The sequence below is a fragment of the Harpia harpyja genome, chromosome 22 (genome assembly GCF_026419915.1).
Source record: "Harpia harpyja isolate bHarHar1 chromosome 22, bHarHar1 primary haplotype, whole genome shotgun sequence".
Classification (NCBI taxonomy): domain Eukaryota; kingdom Metazoa; phylum Chordata; class Aves; order Accipitriformes; family Accipitridae; genus Harpia; species Harpia harpyja.
This window is the reverse complement of record NC_068961.1, coordinates 17,683,287-17,709,302: the sequence shown is the minus strand read 5'-3', so window position 1 is coordinate 17,709,302 and position 26,016 is coordinate 17,683,287. Positions and strand designations below refer to the sequence as shown.

At 41.1% G+C, this 26,016-nt stretch overlaps 1 protein-coding gene across 2 annotated transcripts in view; it reads right to left on the bottom strand.

Moving 5' to 3' along the window:
* LOC128135195 (pinopsin-like) overlaps positions 1-26,016 on the bottom strand; it is a 93,993-nt gene that overhangs the window by 22,083 nt on the left and 45,894 nt on the right. For both annotated transcript variants that reach the window (XM_052773900.1, XM_052773899.1), the window contains exon 4: positions 4,272-4,505. In XM_052773900.1, coding sequence (XP_052629860.1) covers positions 4,272-4,505 — 234 coding nt within the window. The remainder of the gene's footprint in view (positions 1-4,271; positions 4,506-26,016) is intronic.

Sequence of the window (26,016 nt, the reverse complement as noted above, 5' to 3'; positions counted from 1 at the left end):
TTCCCTCACACTCCCTCCTACTTTTGCTCACAGGCACTTTCTGACACCAGAAGTAGCACATTGCTGATCACAGGGTTTGGGTGGATTTTTTTCCCAATTGTAATATGCAAAACAGTATTAAATGTGCTAGCCTGAGTTTCAGTAGTCCAGGGAGCCTTGGGTGCGCTACCCCAGTGACTAAATGCGTGGAAGTAATTAGTCAGAAGCCCATGAGCTGCAGTGGAGCAAGGCTATTTTACATCAATAAAGGTTGTGTCTTATAATCTGATCAGTGACTTCCAAGCGATTGGTTCTGTAGATCTTTGAGTGATAGAGGTTTAACCTGACTTAAATTTGGCTGTCAGTAGCAACGCAGCGAGTTCCTATTTTCTCTGAGTGCTAACTTGAAATGACGTGAAATAGCAAATGCAAATTCACTCAATCTCACTGTTGTCTCATCTGTAACAATACCCTCTCAAGCACTCATTGTTCATATCTCGACTTCTGTATCAATAAAAAATGAACTTCTGATAAGTGAGATAAGGCTAACCTCAAAAGCTGCCGCACCATTATGTTATCCAGCTAACGATCCCTGGTTCTCAGAGCGGTACGTCCTCACATACAGTTACACGAGCCAGAAAGCTCTTTCGTGTCGGGGTTCCTGTGCTGTTCTATGGAATACACGAAAGCAAGATGCCGCCAGCGATCATCTCCTCAACAGCAAGCCCATGGCTACAGGGAAGCTCCATATCTTTTGGGTGAATGCTTAATACCTGCTTGCACGTAAGACATGAAAGAGCAGGTTTCTGTCGGCACTGCCACGGTGAAAGGAAGGCAGTTGAAGCTGTCATTAAAAATCTGTTTGGGGTGGCTGCATGGGTGGAAGTTTGAAGAGAGACAATGCAAACTTGACAGGGAGCTGCGATGGGAATAAAAGACACTGAGAGAGGTAAGAAGAGATGAATAAGAAAATCTGCATAACTACATTAACTGTATAACTATAAAGGACTGATGCACTGAAAGTCTAAGCATGCTGACCCTGCCCAGCTTGCTCTGGGAATTGGGAGGCAGTGCCAGCCCAGCTGGCAGGGTACTTGGCTCTGTGCTGCATTTTTGGGGGCCTGCCCTTTGGGAAGGGCTCCTCAGGCACACATGGCCATGTTGCCAAGGGACAAAAGAGCCATCCATAGCGAGAGAACAGGGAAAACGGAGTCTCCTCTACTGTCTCTTCCAGCTTCCCCCCAAACATCACTTGGTCTCAGGCAGTTTAGTGCTTTACAGCTTTGTCAGAGAAGCTTAACGTCTGCCTGGCGTGATGCTACCAGCCCAGGAACGGTCCAGCTTAAACAGTGCATCTCTCTTCTCCCAGAGGAGAGCAGAGGAAGATGGAGAGCAGCATGCCCCATGCCATCCCACCTGAGGGACTCCCTGCAGCTGGAAAGAAATTCACCGTTTTCCTCAGCGTTTTATCGCCTCAGGTCATTGCAGAAGGCAACGGCAAAGTCAAAACATTTTCTCTGGGGTTCCTGGACCATGAAAGTGACTCAGGGCCTGCTTGAGAGTGAATTTGAAGGTGTGCTCTGCAGGATGAGTTTTAAGGCTCAGAGGCTGATGGTTCCATGATATTCCACATTGATTTGTGACAGCTGGAAGCTAACACCATGGCTGCAGTCAACCAATGCCGTTTTGCAATCTTCAGGGCTTATCCCAAAGCAAAAAAGTTAGCTTACGCACAGAGAACTAAAAATTAAGCCATAGGTTCTCAGTGTATTTGTAAGATGCAGGAGTAAATAGCCTACTGTGGCATCTGAAAAGAGAGGACTGTGAAAAATGCAGGCCAGATAATTTCTGTGTTGGGAGGCACCAGCCTCCTGTGACAATTCTCAGCTAAGCACAAAGCCCAAAAAAGCTGAGTGCCGGGAAGAAGACAGCTTTTCCTGAGGTGTTAAATTTACAAAAAAAGAATGAGAACAACTACAGAGTAGCTGGGGTGCCGTGAACACCGGTGACGCATCGGATGAGGGTGTTACTATTGTTCCTGTTCTGAAAGGATTGGGAACAGATGGAGGGATGTGTTTCACCCTTTCCGAGTGAAGCTCAGTCCTCGGTGTCAGATAAAAACAATTAATTTTACTGCTAATACACAGTGGCACAGCAGATGAGAGCTGCATATTAATGCAGGCAGTAGCTATTATTTTGGTTTTAATACAGTATTTACCTCAAATCTGACCGAGCTCCTTTTCAGGAGTGATTTTTGTCTTGATTTTTGCAACAATAAGAAACCTAACTATGAAAAAGCCCCAACCCATACACCAACTTCCAGCTGGCAACTAATGATCCACCCTCCAAGACCTATTTGACTTTGCCCCCTTGCATTTTTTTGTTAAATGGTGGCAGCTGTGCAACAGTAGGCAGTGGGAAATGAATGAAACATTCTCAGTGTTCAAAGAGAGAAATCTAATACGTCGGTCTCGCATGGGGCTGGAGACTAAGGAAGGATTTTTAAGAAACTGTTTCCAGTTCTCTGCCATGGTGCTCCTGAATTGTTGCACAGCCTTTGCAATTCCTGCTTCTAAGAAACAGCCTGTCTTGCCTCAAAACTGTCCCAGCAGATCTTCCCCTTGTAGTCAGACCATCCCACACTGATCTTTCTTGTAAGAGATGACAAACTGGATCAAAAGTAAACCCCATATCGAGAAACAAGATAAGCATCCAGAAGTATTTCCTTTGTAGCCAGAAGAGACAGCTACTGCAAGGAAAGAGCAATTTTAGGCAGCTTGCTACATTCCTGTGATGTGCAAGCACCCTGATTTTATTCCTGCTAATCAACTTTTTCCCAACAGTGAGCCTTTGCTTTTTGCCTCAGCACCCCCACAGCAGTGTGACTGTCTCATAAGCCTTTGATGCTGCAGAACATGCAGTTCTCAAGAACTGCTTGGAGCACTTTGAGAATATAAAAACAGCCTTAATTGTGTGTATATCTGTGGATGCCAGGTTGTCAGCACAGGTAATTGTGCTTGTGATTCTGTTTTCGAGATAAATGGAGGCACCCAAGGCTCTGTACTGAGTTCGTGTGGTTTAGGACCCATATCTTTCCCACAGCTTCCATACCCTTGCTGTTTTGGGATGTGCTCCATGTGTAAAGACAATGCCAAAATGTGCTTGCGATCACTGTTATAGCCTGCTCCAGTGATCACAGCACAGTCAGATGATCTCATGGAAGTCAAGGACCTCAGTCAAAGTGCTCAGAGACTAAAGCAGCAAGACAGATGCTGCTCTTGAGAAGTTTCCGTAAGAAATGTAACAGGTAAGGGGAAGGAGAAAAAGTTATTGTCTTGCTTCAGCGTTAGCACTTTTCAAATGGAGCTCGCTATCTTCTTCAACGTCAGCTGAAACTAGACTTTGGAAATGAAGTCCTGGTCTTGGGGAAGGCAATAGTACTTTTTCCTTCTGATTTCAGGGAGGTTTCATGGCTTGCCTGAGATCTTTCCCTCAAATTCCAGGAGTAGATTAATTCCTTGTTTAAGAGCTTTAGGTTAGATGAACCAGACCAAGAATGATCTCAGGCTGTGGCAAAACTGGAATATATTTGGCTGTTACATTCAACTTTTCCCTTGTCTAGGCTCCATAATAATATAATGCTGGTGTTGATAAACACTAAGGGTAGGCTCCAGCATACACCGAACAAGAAAGGATAAGGAGGGTTTATTTGCTTAATAATAGTGTAATGAACATAATGAAAAAAGGAATTTGAGACAAAATTCATTATTTGTTTTGGCATGTAGGTGAACTGGGAATTTAACAGGAAGGAAGTAGAAGTCCACAAAAACTGTAATTGCAATGACCACTTGTTTTCAAGGGGATCTGTCCTGAAACTGGTATTTGCAAATGCTCTCATCCTTTATACTGTTTCCAAGGTCATGAAATCCCTTCCTCTTCTTGTCTCTCTTTTCTCCCCGCCCCCCCCCCCCCAAAAAAAAATGTTTGAGTATTCTTATTGTAAATAGATGCCAATACCTTTGGCAACTAACTCTGCAGCATACAAATTAACACCCAGTGTGCCCTCAGAAGAACACAAGCAATTTCAATAAGCAAACGTTTATCTGTTCTTCCTATCTAGCAATATATTGTTGACTGCAAACACTTCCACCCCAAGACTCCAGTAATATCGTCTGGACAACCCTTGACTGTCCTTCTTGTAAAGACACATCTATAGGACTGGTAGTCACAGCGGTCAAGAATGCCTGACAGACCCTGAAGAAAACACGGTTTAAAAATAATATATGTCTTACCTGCTTATTCATAAGTATGTAGATAATAGGATTGCAAACAGTGCTGCTTTTTGCTAGGATGGAAGGTATGATGCTTGCAACTGGAGTCACCACACCTGGCTTACCAAATGTTGCAAGTAGTGCTATAACTCCATAGGGAATCCAACACAAGAGATAACAGATAACTGTAGTGATCACCATGAACAGTACGCGGTATTCTCTTTTGCGGGCAGCATTCTTGTGGATTTTTCCAACCTAGGGGAAGGTGAAAAAAGATAGAATTTAAGAAGCTGAGCTGTTGGACTGATTGCTTTAACAACCTGCGACTGTTGGTCTTGGATCAGCAATGATAATCAACATTGTAGTTCCAGAAGCAAAACAAACGCAAACCCAAAAGTGAGCGAATGCAGTGGGAAGACTTTCGTTGTCTCCACCAGGCACTAAGGGAAGCCCTGCAGACATCGTGCTGCATGCCAGCATAAACCAGAGTCCCAGTGGCGGCTGGAGCAAAAGCAGAAAGGAGACAAAGTTAGCATCTCGTCCTTAATAGCTGGTAGGTCATCTCCAGTTGCTTTTCAGGTATGGCATTTTGTATAATTGTACAATGTTTTCACTCAAGTTATTCCAACATGCAGGACTTGCCTGAGATGGAGAAACATTACAAAGCACAAGTGAACCAAAAGAAGCATTTTCTGTTAGGGGTGTGGAAACAGCAGAGCAATGCTAGGACTGTGCTTAGGACCTCTGTCCTTGGATGTTTTCAAGGCTTGGCTAGATAAAGCCTCAGCTGGCCTGGTGTAGTGTTGGCAATGGTCACACTGGGCGTGGGACACTAGAGAAGCCTTGCAAACAACACGTGATGAAGTTTTAAGTGGTAGGATTCATCCTTTCTAGACATTTCTTCCAGGTAGTTCACCATTTTGATAAAAGGGCCTCACTCCCGATAAGCATCAAAACCAGGTTTTTGTGCTCTTAAAAAAGCGTGCCAAATACTGACATAGTTCAGCTGTTGTATTGGGGTTTTGGGGGGAAATGGAGTAGCACTGGGTAAATAGGAAGCACAGAGTTAAATGATCAGTTTCAAAGTAGTGGTGCAAGGGCCCATCTTGCTGTCATGTGTTTACCATTAGTTACAGTCTGTGGGCAAATCCAGCTCTGCTGTGGAAGTATTTATAGTCTGTGCTTCAAAATGTGCTCTCCTTTGACGTGCTCTGGACTGAAGCATCATGCCTTTTTGGAGTCTACAGCTCTAAGATGGAGGTTAAACATTAAAATAACAGCCAGTTTTTATTTTTAAGCTTTGGTGTGAATGTATTTTGCTGCAGACAGCTACAGAATGCTTCTCCAGTGAGTTCGTACCGCTGAGCACATTGGTGATAACTGTGAGGAAGAAGCTTCATTCCCGACACAGAACGCACATGCGGTGCTATGCACAAGCATTATTTAAAAGCAAGCTTCCCATGCAGTAGCTCTGTGAGGTGGCCATTAAGTTTGATCCAAAGCCCATGGAAGTCAGCACAAGATTGGGTGGGGTATAGATCAGGGTTGGGCCCTTAGCCTCATTTTATAGGGATTATGAAAAAGTTCTTAGGAAACATTCAGGGAGATTCACTCCAGAAAAGCAAGGCTGGTCTCCCTAAGCATCTTTGCAGCCAACAAAGAAAAGCAAATTCTGCAAGGGGGCTAATTTTGGAGCCAGTCTCTCTCCACTGACTCTAGATGGAGACTCAGCACACTGGTCTCCTGAGGTTATGGTTAATTCCTCAGCTTCCCCCCCCAGAGTGTGTTTAGCAAACCCAGATGTGCCAGCAGACTTTCAGGAAGTATTCAAATGTTTAAACTATATCGACTGAGTCTTGTACTCAGCCAAATGTAATTTATGTCCACTTTAAGGTCTTTTTGCCTCCCGAATGCAGTACTTGAGAGTAAACTGCACCCAAGGGAACTAAGCCCCTGTAAAGCTACAAACATAAATAAGCAAAAAGGCAGCTCCCTGGAATGCAATGCATCCAAACTTTGACTAACAAAAAAAAAAGTTTGAAATGAATGGGTTTGAGCTGATGCAGGAGAACACTGATGTGCACAAGCCTGGAAAGGAATAAAACACAGTTAAAGGTGGAAGCCACTAATCACCCGAGTCAAACATCATCTCCTGTTGCCTGGTGCACAACTTGCACATGCTAATGCAGTGGCAATAGTCAGAGTTTTACCTACCTCTTTGTGATGTGGGTGCTTTTGCATAACATATGTGTTTATGTGTCGGACTGTGAGTTAAAACCATATATAGTAACTGTGTAAGTACACATGGAAGGCAAAATAATATGGTGACACTGTTTGTTTTTAGTTAATTATGATTCTAGCCTTCTAGAGTAGTTGGTTCTATCTGGAGTTTCAGTAGAAATGTTCTTATTCAAAGTAAATAAAACACACAGAAACTTAGTCTGCTGAAAAATAACAGGTATTTTTCCTGTCTAGTCTTTTAATGATTTTCTGCAAAAAGGCAATTACAAAATAAAATCCATCCTTTCTGAAAGCACTGGGGACTATTCCTTTTTTTTTTTTTTTTCTTTCAAGAACAGGACTTGTTTATCTCATAATTACTTTAGCTTGAAAAAAGGATTAATAATAGATAATGGTCCAATCCTGTATTGCTTATTTGAACTAAATTTTCATGACTAATGGGAATTTTCTCTGACTGAAGAATCCAGGATCCCATGTTAGCTGGAGCTATGTTACAAGTTTAATATTAACTGAACCCCAGCCAGCCATGGCATCCACAGCTAAAGATCTTCAGTAAAGGCAGAGGCATCAGTCAGCACATTTCCCTCTGTGTTTAGATAATATCTCTGTCTTGAAGAGTTTGCAAGAGTTTACCCTCTGCGCAGATAAAGTATAGATCATAAATAAGGGAAGGAAAGGTGTGTAAAAGTGAAGTGATTATGGGTGTGATTTTGGTATATATCCTTCTATTTTCACACCTTTAGCTTGTTTCCTTAGGAAGGGAAGCCTGCATTGTCATTGTGTCTGTGCCAGTATGTTAATAAATCTGTCCATTGGTCCCAATATCTTCCTTGTAAATTTGATTGAGGTTTTGAAACTTATTAGGTGGACAGAGGTCTTTGACACAGAGTTCTTCACATCTCACTAGAGCAGAAGGATCCTTATTAATATTCCCATTACGAAGAAAAATGCAATGTGGAATGAACTCAAATTATACACCAGAGAATCCACTCTAGTTTAGGTTTCATTTTGATTTTGTTTGTATTTTTTTCCTCCGATTTTCCTCTTCTGATAATTAAAAAAGAGAAAGCTCTGATCACAGCTGTCCCTGAAACAGGACATTCTTAATGTGTCCCCAGTATCTATTAAGGGTGACCTTCTGCTGCAGGCTTCTATAATTGAGTTTAAAAACTCATTTGTCATGAGACAAACCTATTGGAAAGCAAACTTAGTTAGCTGTCGTGCTCACAGAGTCTGTCACTTCATGCTTACACCAATGTAGCCAATTGTTTTGGTTTTTATGTGCCTCATATTATAATTCTATTGTATGATTTACTTACAGTCCAGATCCTGGGAATGAGCAAATTAGAACTTTAGGGGTTTTTTGGAAGTACTTTTTTTTCCCAGAAGTACATTTCTATTCCCACTGTTGCAGAGAGGAGATTAAAAGTACGGAATTACAGTAAGAAATGCAAGCAAAGGACCAGAAGTGAGGAAGGATCATCAAGTATGTCCTTCCTTAATGGTTCTAAAGCCCAGGTGACCTGGATGTCCCAGCTTTCCAGAGGGGACAAGGATGGTAGGATGAGTCCAAAGGACGAATGACCTCCAAGCATCCCTTGCAATGAACCCCAAATGTACTTGATGCTTCTCTCGATTTTTATTGGATGTCCAGAGTCGCTGTAGCTGTTAACTGTTTTATGCTAAAGTAACTCATCCGCTTCCTCAGTGTCAGTAATCTCACTTTTTTTTGGTGTTCTGGGCACCAGTAAATTGCAGGACACGTGAGGTGCTGGAGTCGTGCTTGCACAACTGCAGGGGTGGGGGAAGATTCGTGTCGCTTGATGCCTCTGAGCATGCTGCCGGGCTGGCGCGGGACTGTCCTTCCCCGAGCCTTGTGCCACAGCTTGGGAAACGGCTGACGTGTGTGATCGTGTTTGTTGTGCTCCTTCCGTCTCTCCAAGCCACTTCAGCCCTAACGTGGCTGTTTTGATAGCGGTGAAGGCAAGCAGCTGAGTCTCGGCGTGGTTGTGGTATCGCCCTGGTACGTTCTGGGATACGTTACCAATGCAAGAAATGCCAGAGGATTTCAAGAAGTGTTAGGCTACTCTATAAGAAGTGCTCCCAGAGTTTTGTTTTTGAAACCATGTACTGTATTTACCTACACACACTCGGTTTCATTGCCTTTGCGGCTTTGCAGCCTACCTTTAGAAGGTGTTACCTTTAAAAATTCTCTGTTTATTGGTGTTGGAAGGCCTCCAGCAAAATATAGCTCAAGTTGATGTAACCTACAGAAAGATTACAGTTCTGCAGATGAAAAAGCAGTAGGCAATTTAACATTAAAATTATTTTAAAACTACTGGACAATTTAATGCAATTGTTACACCATATTTTCAGTAGTCAAATGGAAGTGCCTCCCAGAAACGCCTAGTGTCTGCACAGCCAGCTGATAGAAGAGCACCAGATGGTGCTGAGAAAAAATAGATTCAAATAATGTTCTAGAATAGCAGGCTTGTAAAGCCCAATCTAAATGTGAACATATAGGATATATATAATATACATTTAAAATACACAGAAGATCTAAACTGCATCTTTAAAATGGCACAAGAAATACTGACCCATTGGGATCAAAAGGTATTTATTTAGGGTGGCTGGAAAACACCTCTTTGCTGCAAATTCAGCTGTTTTCTCTGGGACAAAGATCATCTCCTGCCAAATTCGGTAGCCTAAATGTAGGGAAAACACTATATTTAAAGAAAAGAAGAGGGTTGAGGGGATGGCCGTTGAGGTTATTTTAATGAGAAAATGGTGTGTCTCCCTTACTTTCATCCTGGGAATTAGCAGAAGTGGTTTGGTTTTTCCGAATTCAGCCGGAGGCAGCAACAGGCAAGCTTGTCTAATCTCAGGCACTGAGCATCACACTGGCACAATTAGCTCTCGTCTGGATTTGCCCTGTAGCCAAGCTCCATCTTGTGTACTCACCCAATACTCCCTTCTCCACTCAATCTGATGCTAGTTAGATGACTATGGCAGTGTGTGAGTGGGTACATTAGATGTGCCGGGGCACAGAGCGTGGGAGAAGCCACGGCAGTATTCAGTGAAGGACGACGGCAGCGGTGGAAGCGTCCTCAAAAGGGGCCCGAGTCACACATCGCTTGGTTGACCTCAAAAGCTGCAACCCCTCGCCTCTCAGCTGACAAGATGTAGCAGATACATCACTCACCAAGTGATGGGCTGCAGTGCTATTTCATGCATCAGAAAAGAAGAAATTGGGGTGCTCTGGGCAGAGCGTGGAAAATTTCAACAGGTCAAAGTCTGGAGGGGTCATAAACCACTGAAAAGATGAGCTTACAATAAAAAATGGAGGTGGTTAGTAAAAAGGGATGCAAACGGCTTTTGCTGTAACTGGAGCTTGTTAGGTTGGAGGTTCAAGAAAAGGACCCCAAATATCTGCCATGCCAGGAACCTCAGAGAACAGCCTCAGGCTGGGTGCAGGCAAACGTGTGGGCCTGTCACAACAAGGGCCTGGGGAAAAGCCACGACCTAGAAGAAGCTTGGCTTCCTCTAAAGAGATCAAGTCTGTCCTTTCCTTAATGAAAAAAGAGAATGGGTCTGTCCTTTCCCTTGCAGGAGAGTAGCCAGCACCTTCCAAACACATGAACGCTGTTATACAATGGTATGGGAAAGAATAATAATACGTCTATGGGCCATATGAAATTATTTTAGGGTAACAGGTTCCAGTTACCCAATTTAGGCATGCAGGGGTCGGTCTGGACGTCCCCACTGGCCAAGTCAACTGGTCCAGTCAGCCTGTTGCTGGAGGGAGCCAGGTGGCAACCACAGCTGAGCCCATGGGCTTTTTTCAGGCTAAAACGGAGCTTTCCAGCCCAGACAAAAGAGGACAGCAGCTCCCTGCCTCCGGTGAGGGATATACTGCTTTTAATATTTAATATCCTGTGCTCCAAAACTTTGACCTACTGCAACCCCTGTTCAGCTCCCTCTGGATTTAGCTGGCCACAAGCTGGGGGACCAAGGGAGCGGTGGTGCCACTTCACCTGCTCAGAAGAAGGCACAAGCGCCAGGAAAGACCGGAGGGATGGTTGTACACAGAGGCTGTGTTGCTGAATGTTGCAGGTAACCGCGAGGCCCACAGTGCCAGAGAGATATGTCCAGGTCACCCCTGTAAGGCACTAACATGTACGACTGTGCACACACCCATCACCCATGGGCCAGCTGGTTTCTTTTTATATATATAAGACAAGGGAGTTGAGCTCAAATTAGCTATTAAGAAGGGGAAGCTTCAGTGATGAAGATCTAACCTGATGGTTTTCACTGAATTCCCCTGTGGTTTCTTTTTTGCACTTACCCTAGTCTCCCCTCCTTACCTAATGTAGCTATGTGCTTTCTCTCCTAAAGCATTTCCTTCATATTTTAACAGCTCCCAGCCATTTTCAGCTGTGAACATCTTGAAAGATGTTCAGAACATATATGCTCTGAACATATACAGGGAATAGATGGCATCCCATCCATCTAACCACTAGATGGAGAGACTACAGTAAGAATCCAGCATCCAGAGCCACTTCAAGTAGGGGACATGAGCATCATAGCATCTTAAATATCAGGGGGCTGTTTATGCGTTTTGTCCTTCAAGTCAGTTTCCCTTTCTCCAACTATTTATTAAGATGGAAAATAATATCAATTATTATATTCTGTGCATCCAAATAGCAGATGCTGTAATTGTCCTTTACCTAGCCTAAACAAGCAATATAGAAACAGGGTGCAAAGTGCTTTTTTTATCACGGCTGATGCATTATTCCTGGATCTGGCTTTGTGCATTTTACACTCAAATAACCATGTTTTCTTCACTGCTTCAGAACTGCACAGTAAAGAGAAGGCTATTTATGAGCAGCAGTGTTTGTTGCCAGCCACTTCAAGTGTCAGTTTTAAGTGCTTGTTTTGACATGATCATGTACTCAACAGTACTACCAAAACCAGAGACAAATGAAATATTCATAACTATCTGAGGGAAGTCTGCCAATCTTTGAGCATTTAGTCTACTACAGCTTCTTGAAATGAAGAGAAGGGAGCTAGACCTTTTAATGCAAAAGCTGCAGTAGAGGAAAAAGCTGGAAAAAGATCATTCTTCTTCCTTCATGAACCAGTCAAGTAAGACAGTCGTCTTTGTTATGTTTCTAACAAAAGAAAATTAGAAATTCATTTATTGGTATGAATAACCCTCTACCAAACCCAGGAGTGTCTCAAACTAAGCAGTGACTCAAATGTCACTTATGATGAGCTTTCTCCTCTCCCATCTCTATGGATTCTGTCCTCAAGCAAAAACAAGGAAAAAAGCCAAAAAAACCCACTCCAAAGCATGAAAAGCTCTAAAAAGCTGTAGGAAATGGAAGCTCCAAGTAATCTACTTTTCAGTGTGGGCTACCTCAGAACTGATAGTTTATTGATTAATACTAAGATTGATGAAATACTTTGTTTGTTGTTTAAGATAGACAATCATGGAAAAAGAGGGCTCACTGGCTTAAAGATAAATGCCTTTATCAGCATTTTGGTGGCTAACTTCAAAACAAGAGTGAACACTGAAGAGATGTATAGTGTCTCTGGAAACAGGGACTAAACAGAAACATCTGCTTCGGGTCATTTTAGAGTCCAATGGGCCCTGACTCTACAAAGCATTTACACTTATATGTTCACTGACTGAACTGAGATTTAAGCATGCACATGAGCACTTTGCTCACTTGGGGCCACATTATGAGTTAACAGCAACAAATACAGGAGGAGGAAGCCATAAAATCACACAAGGGGCTTTATAGTTAATTATTTTAATGTCATTATTAGTTTAGGAATTGAAGTCCATAGGAAGGATATTTTATCAGCTGAAGTCTGGCTTTATTGGGAATTTTTGTTATTGAAATGGGAATAGTCATCTTAATGCCTCAAGGTGAAGGGAAGCTATGCTTTAAATACGAAACTTATGGCTTTGTACACTGACCTTGAAGCATAACTGCTACTGCTGCTTATATCAGTGAAGTTCTATTGTGGACTTAAGGAACACTATAATCCTCTTAGTTGCAGGAATTCTTTCACTGCACTAGCTAAAGGGCTTTTAGCAGCAATTTGACTTACACAGTGAACACATTCCCATGCACTAAACAAGCAGCTCACGGTGTCACTTCCATCATATACAACTCATGTTTTACCCTGACCTTCTTTCCTCACTGTGGATTTTCTAGCATCAGCGTGCACAAAAGAATTAAAGGTGTACTACACACAGCTATCATTCGGTTTGCATTAACAGGTTGGTTTTAGAAAGCGAAGTCCATTGGATACCCGTATCTTCCCCAAGTGGGGGCTATCTCTTTTGTCTCTATAGCTACAGACGTACCCAGCAAGGACAATGGCTACAAAAAAATGACTGTGGGCTTCTCACGCACAGAGTTGGCAGGACACAAACCAATTCCAGTGTAAAAGCTGAGCTGGGGCTGCTCTTTCTGGGATGGGAGGTACAGGGCCAGGAGAAGCGGTCTGCCTCCGGCACGCCGTAAGGAGCCCACACCAAACAACAACTCATGCAAAGGGACTGACTCACTGAATGGGCCAAAGGTATGACAGCAACAAGGAAAGCAGTTCGGAACTGTTAAAACCTATGCCAGATAAAGAAAAAAAAGTGCTTCTGAGGTGAAATAGAATCACCGTAACACTGAAGAGCCACCAGCCCTGGCAGCTCATTTAAGCAGATATATTGTACATGTTGATACGCACTTCCCAAAAATGTTATTTGTATGTATGTCCTTCAGTAATTGTGGGACTGCAGAGAGCTGCTATCTCTGATATTGGCAGTGACACTTCTATGGCACTTACCTGCCTGAAACAAATCAAAGATGTGCAGAAAATAAGATATGTGGAAAATGGAAACTGAAAGGGCAGTGAAGTGTGTTTGCTATCTGGAAGATACAGTTAGTTGAAAAAACCCAGGGATGCAAGAAGCATCAAATGTTATGCCCAAAGTTATTTAAATTCTAATTAATTTTCTATCAAAAAGATGATCAAAAGAAACTGTCTGCTATAAAATATTAAGGTGGTTGGAATTTCTTGTGTCTAACATGACTTAGCCTATTTTACAAATTCCCTAGACAGTTTGGGAGACTGTAATAGGTAGTAAGCCATTCCCTTGAAGCCATCAGGTCTAATTTTCCCAAACTGATAGCAATCACAAACTGTATTACTTGCTTGTATTTGATTGCTTGTCTAAGTCTAGTTCTAGTGAGCATGTTATAACTGGCCTTGACTCGCACCAACTGACAGCCCTTTCAATGGGCTCAGAAAAAACATGTTGGCCTGAATTAGCCTAAAACCAGATTATATCCTATGGATGATAAAGAAACTTCAAAGCTTTAAAGCTGGATTCACTACACTGCTTCCAGCATGCACTACAAAGGGGATGAGTCCTCCTTGATCAAGGAAGACTCCTGTTTTGGCCTGAAAAACCATTGAATCAGGCTGGCTCTCATTCTGGGGATTGTGAAAGGTGCAATGGCCCCTACATAGAGGTTAGCATCAAAAGTTGAGAGCCCTGGAAGAACTGAATGTTGACGGGTCTTCTCTGATAGCAAATACTATTTTTTTCTGGTCCTTTCATTCAAAGTAGCTGAAAGTCAGTCCCAGGCTGTAGATGGTGTTGCAGTTACCTGGATGAAGGTCTATCTGCACCTTTTTCAGGGAAGAAGGAGGTTTTGGTACATATTCTGATGGCCAAAAAGCCAGAATCCTTTCTTACCCAGTGCTGAGCATCCAGACTGCCACTGTCAGGCACCTGGCAGCAAGAACTACAAGGCTTGAGCAGATCCACTGTCCTCCTTTTGACTGCAGAAGAAGCCTAGAAGACTAATTTGGCCTAATCTTTTGGTGACTAAGGTTATGCAAACTGAATCTCACCCAGAAAAGAGCAGGAAGGGGACAGAGAGGCAGCTACTCCTGTTCCCACTGCATACTACCCAGTAAACCTGGGATTTTACACTAGTATATGTCCAGAAAGTGACAACATTTCCAAAACAAGCATTAAAAAAGAGAAAATTATGTGTTTTTTCAGGGGGACAGGAGGAAAATTGGAGACTTGGCACAAGACTGACACTGGACAGGTTCTGGGGAACTAACTAAGCTTGTTGGTGTCCAGATTTATCTATCCCATGGTTACAGGACTTTCATGGCAAGACCTATCAACAAGAGTGTAGGCTGCTTTTATTGTAACGGTGTGGAGTAGGCATTTCACAAAACAGCAGATTTTGTTGCACAGTTGAATTAAACCAGAATTAGGTGATAAAAGGGATGTTTTGTCAGCAAATACAACACGGTTTCCTGAAGGACATTCAGTAGCTGCTGAACCAAGTCAGGACTGAGAATGGCACATAATACTGGGTTCATCTGTAAAGGCAAAACTGAGGAATTCCACCTTGGGGAGGGAAAAACTGAAGGTCTGAAGGATACTCTCCAATAACAGAATGAAAATGCAGCTAGTTCTGTAAAGATAACGCGCAAGAATATTACTACATGTGTTGCTGCTTAGCAACACAACTTGCTATTATAAAGGTGGAAGGTGCTGAGATCACTTTCAGAAAATCAAGCCGGTGACTTAGTTTAAGACTCCTCTTTTTAAAAAGCTTGCCAACAAATTATATCTTTAACAGATTTACTTTTCCAACAACTAACTTCTGGGTTTGGGTTGTTTTTTTTGTTTTAATAACTTTTGCAATGGCTTTGACTGACCTAACAGCCCAGCTGAAGTTAAGGGAAAGGAAAAATGAAAACACATTTCTGGTTTTTAAAGCTGACTTCAGCGTATTTTGCATTGAAGAATTTCTGGAGCAGAAGGGGGAAATATCAGGCATTAATTCCTTCTTGGTTTCCGTGTACTTTCTTCCAGAGACAGCACCACACAGAATGTATATCTGCAAAATCACTAATATGGTTGAACGCTTCAGAAAGAGATGAACTGACAGGTGTAAAATTTCTTTCCAGGTTTCAAAGTTACTTCTTGATGCTAAGCAATAAAATGCTACCATCTACATAGGAAACGGAGTGCACATTGGCCCGCATCTAAAGGAAAAGCGTTTTCAAACAAAGGTGACAAAAAATAATGCTTCAAAAGACTGCAACACTTATACAGCTAAAGCAGGAAAAAACAGCCTGTGTGTTGTAATTGGCGAGGACAATAAATATGAGTCAGAGCAAATGTCAGCTGAGATCGGAAAACTTATTCAGCTGGAATCAGAACACATCAGAACCTTCTCCCCACCCTTCAGGTGTATTTGCAGTTTGGTTTATGACCTCTCCCTTCTCACTGAAAAAGGCAGTGTATGTATGAATATATATATATGTATATATTGAAAAAATGTGTACACACCACATGCTACACATGCTATATATATGTATACATACACTATACATGATATATACACACACATTATATAATATACACACACACACACATACATATGTCCTTAATTGTGTGAAAAGTCTTACACTGGAGTCATCCAAGGTTGGAGAAGAAAGCTGTGATGCAAGTATGACTCACTGCCCTCTTCACCTCTTGAATTAGATTAAGAACAACCTTTTCTACACTAAATACTAATACTTCCTCTGAATCTGGGGTATGAATTTAAAAGAAAAAAAAAAGATGCCAGGATAATGCTTTCCTTAAAAATGGAGCTTGGGTATTCCCCTAGATCCATTTTTAGATGTGTGTATAAACCTCTCACATTTAACGCTACTTTTCACCAGGCTAGCACATGTGAGTGAGAACTTGAGCTTTGTATTCCTTTGGATCGGTAGCTGCTCTCCTTGCAGTGAAATTAGGTGCTAAAATCTCTCAGGCATCAGCAGTCTTTCAGCACCTAACCACAATTACCCCTTTTCCTGGGAAGAGGTCAAGTTTCCCCACACTTTACTGAGGGATCCCCTCCCACCCCCTGAAAATTTCTACTGACATATAAGATATTGTAAGGCATCATTAAGGACATGTGGGTATGCCTTTGACATGTAGCTATTTATATTTAAATAAGCCTAATATAAGTGCTTGGATCTGCCTGTCAAATTCTGTAGACCTGACATAGAATATAAATCCAAAGTGGTTTCAAAGCTCTCATCTCACTGGCATCTTTAAAAATAGAGCAATTATGCTGAAACTGGCCTGAAAACATTCTCCTCCATACTCAGGGCAGACCCTTTCCCTCAAATTATTTTACACTTACCATAGCACAGGTTTATTCAGTAAAAACCAAACCAAACCCAACCCTGCAAAGTCTGGAAGTCTCCAATCCTCCTCTCAGCAGGAGCCTCAACACCCTCCTGAATTTTAATCTCACTCTACAGCACATCGTCCTTTTTTCAACACAGAATGACAAGTAGGAGGGAGAAATTTATGTAAACTGCTGTCAGATGAATTACATTTAAGCAGAAAGACTGATGCTCAGGTGTACATATTTTTTTTTCCTCAGGAGATTGTGCACCCAGGATTGCATCTCACCTGGAGAAGTTAGGTCTCTCTAGCCCTCACTCTGATATGCCAGAGAGGGTAAGCAAGGGGAAATTGGCTTAGTGAGTTGTACCCAGCCTGGGTGTTTATAAACATTTATCTTAGCTCACGGAAAATGAAGATAAATTCCTTTTCAGTAGCTTGTGTATTACAGACAGTCCTCTATAAATTATGTATCATTTTAAGACTTCCAGTTAGGAAACTTAAACTGCCGTAAAGTTTCATATTTGTTTTAGATTACTAAAAAGGCAAGATAAGCAGAACCAAACTGTTGCAATTTTATGAATTCAATACATTACCCTGTAAGGCAGTCTTTGACTGTGCAGCAATTTGTGCTTGTGATTAAACACAAAATAATCCAGGACTAAACAAGACTGAAGCCCATACTAAAAACTTCGTAAACCTCTCCCCAAACCCCCTACCCATTAGATGGGTGAGGAGGGCAGAGTTTCCAGAACATGGTGTGCACGTGAATACAAAACAGTCCCACCGCCTGCCAGGCATACCTAAGCTGCAAGCACATGGACAGTATGGTGAGGAGGCACTTGGTTTTTAAGAGAGTTAGGCTTATATAGTACATTACAAATATTTCTCTGCGTCGGGTCAGTTTGCGCAAGCTGACGCTATATTGGATATAGGTATGGCAGAATTGCATGTATAGCGATGGCCCCAAACCTGTTTATTGTTAATAAAGATGGTACAGGTATAACAAATATGGAAAAGTGGTTTTCAGTTCTTGAGTTATTATTCATTAAGAGGCTCCTATACAAGTAAAACCAATCTGCTTTATGAAAAAACCCTGTTCAATAAACTACTAAGTGTTCCTGCCTTGTGAGTTCAGAAGCTGTATCTTCAGTGGCTACTCCAGATAACCAGAGTACGACGTACTTTGGCTGATTCTTAGATCTACCTAGAATACATACAGTTATTTAAAAAAACAACAACAAACCATTCCTTTTTCTAGTTAAAAGTTTAATTTCTGTCCCCGCAAAATAAAAAACTCATGCTGGAATTGGGATATTCATAATATTAGACCAAAGATTTGATGCTACAAGGGGAAGATCGAATAAAAAACTGTGAGGAACAGATCAGGGAATAGGTAAGGAAAGAATATATGATTAGACATGGAGAAAGTGCGTATTATGTGGCCTCTTCTAGTGATTCCTCCATAGAGGTTTTCCTAGTCTGGTGCTACAGGCTCTGCCTTCATAATGCTGCCTTTCCTAATGGCATTTGCACCCTTGTAGGAGAACGATCATGGCTTTAGTCTGGGAACATCTACTCTACTTTGAGGGTCACCTCCATGAAGCAACATTCTTCTTCCTATCAATCAGGGTCCACCAAAAAGGGAAGGTAGTGAGCCTGTTAAACCTCTCAGTCTGAATAAACACACACTGCCAGAAACATTGTCTAAGAGGAGAGAATCCTGTTCACCGTGGGCAGCCGGCCGTCGCCCCACATGAAAACAAAACGTAGGAAATTGTGGGTGGGAGTGACTTCTCCAAGCCTGCAACACTCATGATCCCCATGCCTTCAGAAAGGCAAGCTTCACTATTTGCAGAGATCCATAAACTTCAACAGCTTTTACAAGATTTTTAAGACATGCTACCCCCAAAAGGGACAAGACGCCACCAGAAAACCAGGTGTAAACGATGGGAAGGATTTTGAAGGTGTCAGATATAGCGTAAGGCAGACGGAGGGCAGCAATAGGGCATGGAAAGAAAGGGATCAGAGAAACAAGTCCTGGAGTGCCAAATCTAAAAGCAGTGACCAGAGTCCACCCATGCCCAGTTGATTTGGAGACGTGCGAGATCCGGCATTTACCATAAGTTTGTGATATACAGTACGACATGTGTAAAAACAGACTATGGCTCCTACGAAATACAGAAAAGATGGGGAGCTGGATTTTAAAGACTATTCCTTGTTAGAATTATGAACAAGATCAACAAAAATAAGATGCTTTCTTGTATGGGTCAAAACATTCTAGTTTTCCAAATGCTTTCAACTTAAAATGATGGGTTTGCTGAAAGACTTTCAATTTCTACCCCACGTATCCTGTCTGATGGAGTCTGTGGAAAAAATGATGCATGAAAACTTGTAAGTTATAGATACATATGGGTGAAGGGGGATATAAATGCCATATTTTGCTTTTTTTCAGTTTTACACTGAATCATGACTTAAAGTGGAGCCATCTAGATGCCCTCCCTGCAGTCAGAAACATCATTACAAAATAGAGCAAAGGAGTATGACAAAACACATAGATGTATGGGTTTTTTAGTAAAATGTCTCTGAATTATATTTTTACCAGTGGACATGATTTTTTCAACTCCAGATTAGGCCACATTTTGACCTTTGCCTACTTTCTACAGTTGGATATATTATTTGAAAAGAAAAGGAAATACCTGTTTTCTAATGCAACAGAAACACTGAAATATGCATGACAAAGTATAATAAATATGTCATAAAGTCTAACTAATGGAAAACAAATGCCAAACGTGAGTCAGCTCTTTCTGCAAAATTTTGGGTTATAGCTGTTGTTACATAGTCACAAATCTGGCATTCTGAAAGTTTATTTTATTTTGTCAAATGCACATTAAAATAAATAGCAGCTGGCAGAGGCAAAGCACTGAATTTCTCTGCTTTTTCTACCATTTAATTTTCATATGGCCATAAACTACTCTAGTACTGCAAATTTCCTGTTACCTTGATGAATTTGTTTTACAATCTTTGCAAATAAATGTTGGGAATGCCATGAATTTTAATGCATTTAAAATCATACAGCCAGAGGGCTGGAAGGGTTCATAAGAGATTTGGCGGTGTCCATCACCCCCCCTTCCCCGGTACGCACTAAATGCAGGACAAGTACTCCTCGAGCAGCCTGTTACTGTCTAACAGAAAGGTATTTCATATCCCTGAATAACCTGCTCCATGATTTCAATACTTAGATCCTTACAAACCTTGCAGTAGCATCTGACCTAAAACTTCATTTCTAGAAATTGTTTCCTTTTGTCTTTCCATTAGTGTAAGGGTGTGCAAGCACAATTAGTCACAACTGGTTTTCTTTAGTAGCAGTGTTTTTACATTTGAAAACTGTTCACGTGTCTGTTCTCAATATTTACGTACCTTGGTTTAACAAAACCAGCACACAGAACAGAGCACACCCGAGGTCGTGTGTTCCACACCTCTGCTTACCTGTCCAACCATAAGATCTATTCTGTTTGCAAAGGTATTGTGTTCCCAAACCCACATATTGTTTGTGACTCACTACTCAAATTGGATCCTTTAGACTGTACTGATTCCCAACCTGTGTTTATCTATCCTGTATGATTTCTCCCATCTAAGCAAAGCTCTGCACTTGCCTTGACCAATCCTGATGTTCACTGACAGTTTTAGACATAGATTCCTACTCCATCATCCAAATTGGTAACGAAAATGCTGAAAGCACTTGGCAGAGCTCCATGAAATGGGCACCTTACAGGGACTCCTTTAAGACAGTATTTCCCTAGTTGCTAAGAGCATATCATGTATCGAGAACTTGAGTTATATCACAACTATCGTTTCCCTTCAATCCACTAGACCAGGTTACCTGTCAAAATGAAAATGAGTACAGTTCATTTTGACCAAGCCATGTTGGCAGTTCTGACCCAGAACGTTCAACTGCAAGGGGACAGAAACCTTTTTTAGAGTAGTGAGAGAAAGAACAAACTTTAAAAAGGAAAAAAACCCCTCTACCTCTTGTTTGGTGTGGCCCAACCATGACTTAATGGGGTATCTATAAAAAGGAGGTAGTTGAAAATGTCCAGGTTCTCTTTGGGAAACAAAACTCCCTGGCTGACATTTCTGCAGTAAATGCTCAGACTGCTGGATAGAAAAGATGGTCTTCTCTTATAAATCTTTATTTTCCATAACTGGTAAGATTGCTCTTTCTTGTCATGAGTGGATGTCACCTCCAGCTCTCTTTTTAAAAACTATGTGAACAGCCTAAGCATTAAGAAGTTCTATGAATATGAGAAAAAAAGGAAGCCAGATATAGAAAACTGGTGGGATCATGCGATGATCAATAATAAAAGATGTACTCAGGGCTGAGAAGGCTCTAGGACAGAAATGTCATGAATTCCTTGCATCAGTCTTCTCTGACAAAGATGTTGGGAAGATCCTGTAAATTCTTTGTAGCAGATATATTAGAGGACCTAGATCAATTTGCGGTAAAAATGCAAGAAGTATTAGACCAAAGAAATATGTTAGTGGATGTTGGGGAACCGGAGGGGAATGAGCTGCAGAGACAGGCCAGTTTTCACACACTTCCCAGATAGCATCTGCCGTAGTCACTGTGGAATATCAGGGTGTTGGACCACTGGTGGGGCACCCATGTGCTCCAGGGGGAAGACCAGGGGAACTGCATACAGAATTCAGCATAGAGAACAAGGGTCCCGTTGCAGACTTTGCCTTACTACGTTTGTATGAAAAAATTAAGCTAGAGATTATGAACACTTCAGTTATTGGTGTCTAAGATTTTTCTGGATCTTTAAGACGAATCCCTTTCCACGATCTACTTGTATTCAAGACTAACAGATGTTATATATGTCACTTTATGCTGAAGAGGCACTCCTGACTTCATTATTTACTTCACCATCTATATATACTTAGTTGTTCCTAGTATTACATTTTTTACGTGTATGCTATTGACATCAAGGAAATAAATTAATCCTTCTCTGAAGGCAATAGCCACAATTATTTCATCTTGTGGACACATATGAAGAGAACAGACAAAAACAGACTTCTGAAAGACATGTTTTTTTCCTCTCAAAGGTATTTTTGTGTAACTACCTTGAACATGAGGTTAGGCAGCTACTAAGCCTATAAATGCCAGGTAATTGTACAATTGCCGATAGCACAGAGCATTCATCCGAGAAGGGGGTACCTACAGAATATTTGCAGCTGACTTTGCAACAGGCCGCCACTGGTCTTCACTGAAACAAAGTTCACCAAGCTTGCTTTAAGGCAGGTCAGTGATTTCTATAGAGACACCAGCATCACTTAGGGAAGAAGTGGCAGTTTTATAGCACTAATAGCCCAGCTAGAGACCTACTGGCATTTCTAGGAGAGAGCCAAGCATTTGTAAAAGTGATGAGCTGTGTTAACTTCACCACACTTAGATAAATCCTTGTCTTTTCTCTGCAGAAAGGCCACGATACATAGTGCAGCAGCACAATTGTAAAGTATACTGATGCTGAATTATGGTGTTGCTAAGGAAGAGAAATATATTATACGTTAAAAGTAAAATGTGCAACTTTGCAAAAATTGGTTAGTTGGCAAACTCCATTTCAATTTTATCTGTGAACCATAATCCTACGTAAAGTAAAACGTAGGAGACGACTTGTTTCTGAGAGGCATACTCACTTTGGAAGAAAACAGTGAAAAACACCAATAGCCCATCACGTTATATTGGCTTTGATACTACTCATTCTTTTGAATCTTGACAGCTCCAAGTGCTCTGAGCTTGTAAATTAGCATTATTATGGCAAAGAAACAATTTCACTAAGAAAAAGACTAAAGTATCCTCTTAGAAGATGACTGGGATATAAGATAGCTGTTATTGGAACTTTAGTTCTAAATAATATTGGTTTTCCCTCAAATTTGTTTCTAGATTGTGGAGGGGGAGGAGGATAGCAAGTGCATTACTATATTGTTATTACTCTGCTGTTGTACAAAAGGTAGCACTTTTATAAATGATTTCTGCAGGTAGCACAGATTTGTGGGTTATAGGGGAACAAGGAGAATAACACAGTATTGATGGCAACTGAAAACAATCAATACGGATTCCAAATTTTGTATCCAAGCAGAAAAATTGCTACCACAATGTAATGGTTCATTTAAGCTATTTGCCATGCATTCTCACATACCCTGAGGGAACAGACATAAGGGTGCAGTAGCAGACTTTTATGAATTAAAATTAGATGACAGCTATTCTTTAGCATATTTTAATATTTCTGTGTGTTGGTTAAAATCCTGTAAGAGTGAAATGGCAGTTTAGCAGATAACAAACTGGTCTTCTGCTGGTGAGACCACTGACTGTATCTAAGAAGGTGTCAGTTCATACAGCTGCAGGTTTTGTTCAGGAGCAAGCTAAAATAATAGGGGTTAAAGATATAGTGCCATTAGAATGATTCAGTCAGCAAACATGATCAGGTAGCTATGCCTTAATGTGTGTATGAAATTAGATGAAAACAATTGTTGCCAGCTTTTTGTTGACTGGCACTAACATGAACAGGAAAGAGAAGGAGGGAGAAGGATAGGAGAGGATGGAAGAGGAGGGGAAAATAGAGGGGGAGGAGGGGGAAAGGAGGAAAAAAGGGAAAGGAAAAGGGAAGGGGAATGAAGGAAGGGGAAGGGGAAAAAAGGACTCGCTTACGGAGGTATACATGGAAATTCAGAGCTGACACCCTGCTTCTGAAACATTACCTATATGCACAGGGAATTCAGTGGGACTGGATATGGGCCAGGGTGCTTCCCAGCTTGGATCATATTATAGTCTTGGAGTCTGAGGTTTCAGCTTGAAGAAGCTGAGTGTCTCTTCCTAGGCTTTTCTTTCCAAAAAATTATTTCTTTTTGGTCCCAATTAGTTATTCTCAGTGATTAAGGGACTGGCCAGCTGAGTGATCAGTTCCTCAACAGCAGCTATGCCTGTTATCCTTTCCTCTACAAAGGGCATACTGAAAAAGAAGCAATGTAGCAATATGTCTGTATCCTTTTTGCTTGTCAATTTTTTTTATTTAAAAGGTCTGAAAAATTAATCATAGGTTTTACTTTAAAGATAAAGGAAATGCTAAGCCATAATTCTGCCATTTTCCTAATCAGTTGTCTAAATTCATTTTTGAATGAATTTTCTCTGCTGAGATGAAAGGGTCAGTGCATTAAATCCTTCACAGACAGATCTCTTCTCCTAAAAATTTTAATAACTAGGCTTGGTCACAAAGAACCAATTATAAAATAAATAGTAAGTTTGAGCAAATAAATACTGTTTTCCATTATATTTAATCTGGAATCACATTGCTACTTAACAGTGTTGTAATTTTCCAGTTGGTCATAGAAAATGCCAAGACTAAAGGATTTCATACAGGACTTGGTATCCAATGCCATGAATCTGAAGTGAGAAAAAAAAAACATTTTCAAAATAAATAAACAGAGCTTCTTGAGCTTTGTTTTCTTTTCCAGGTTACCTTTCAGAAACTGAAGACAGCTTAAGTGAAGTGATTATGTTTAGAATCACTAATACAGCTAATCATAAATACTGGTTAATTGCTATTATTTAACCTGGAAGGTGAGTGAGATTAGTGAATCTTATCACCAAAAATCTATGTACATGGCAAAGCCTTTATTTACTTGTATGGCAGAGTTTGACACATAGCCTGTCCAGCAGGATTATTAGCATACTACAGCTCATAAAAACCTCTAGTTTTTCATAGCAGCTATTTTAGCTTAATGAGCAACCTTTTCTTCTTGTATTTCCTAGCAATTCCTCTTTATGTGTACGACTATGTCACAAGCACCAGAATGAAGGAGAAAGAGTCAAAATGAGGAACTACTCTGAAATGTAGCACCACAACTGAAAGATGATAATGTTTGAACGGTGGTTTCTAAGGATGTTTCTCTCACTGTTTAATCTCTCCTTGAAAGCTGCTTCTGTATCTCTGGTTGCACTTCTTACCCTTTTTTGTGCCTTTTCTGTTTCTCCTGTATTCTTTTCAAATAGATGACCAAAATTCCTTGCAAGATTCAGGCTTATACAATGATATAACAACATTGGGGATACTTCTTTCAATCCCTTTCCTACTACTTTCTACCATTTTATTTATTCTTTTGATTTTCCTGACCAGAGGACTGAATTTTTCATGAAATAACTCAAAGTGACTCCATGATCTCTTTGAAGAGTGAAAACTGAGCCCCCTTCATCATATATGTACGTATATGTGTGATATATGCTAGTTACTTTTCTCTGCACAAATAACCGCACCGTGGGTGCTGTTAGCACCTACAGCCCTCACAGACCTTGCAAACTCTGTTCTTCTCCTCCAGCAGCACCGTGGCCGGTGTTGCCCACCCCACTTTGATCTGTGACACCACTGCCAAAGCTACTCGTTCCCCTCATTCCCAAGTTTTCTGCTTCAGACAATCATCGTTGGCCATCGTCCCTTGCTTTTCTAATCAACCGCACTCATTTCCCAGCTGATGATCTCCATGGATATTTACTATAATAACTGTTTGGTTTCACATCTGCTAAAGGGGGCTGTAACAGAACGACTGGGGTTGTCACACGCTGAGGATGGAGATTCTGCATCCCTGCATGTGGCAAGTGATCAGATCGTGTTTCACTTTCTCAGTCTGCAGATTAATAGTACTCCCAATAGCAAAACGTGTCCTCTATCTTCCAGAGAAGAGGTTGGCACTAGTATAATATTCTTTTACAGCCTAATTTTGCTCTAGATAGGCTGGTTTTGACAATTACATCCCGGAAAAGCAACACAGGTATTTTAAATAATTCTCTAGATTTCCTTCCAATTCCAATTTCAAGGGGTCCAACACATGCCTGGGACAGTTAGTACCAAGATACAAACTACTCTAGCAATGATTCACTAATAAGCCCAGGTCCCTTCCAGTCAGTATTTATTAAATACGGATATTGCAAATTCAGCTCACTTTTGTGCAACGCTTTCATTTAAGAGTTTTGTGACAGAAGAATCCTTCAGAATGCAATCAGTAAGTAGGGATGGATATAGTCAGAGTCAGTATGAAGCCTGTCCAGTGTGAATTTTATCACCTCAGAGACAAACGGATGATGTAGTCTTGTAAAATTCCACCATTCTTCTGGAAAGACCGAAACTAATCGAGCAATACGTGCACCTCCCTAAGGAAAGGTCAAAGTAAAAAGAATACTGAGTTAACAAGATGATTCAGCAGGCTGGAATCGTATTTCTTTTAACTTGACATTTAGACTGAATT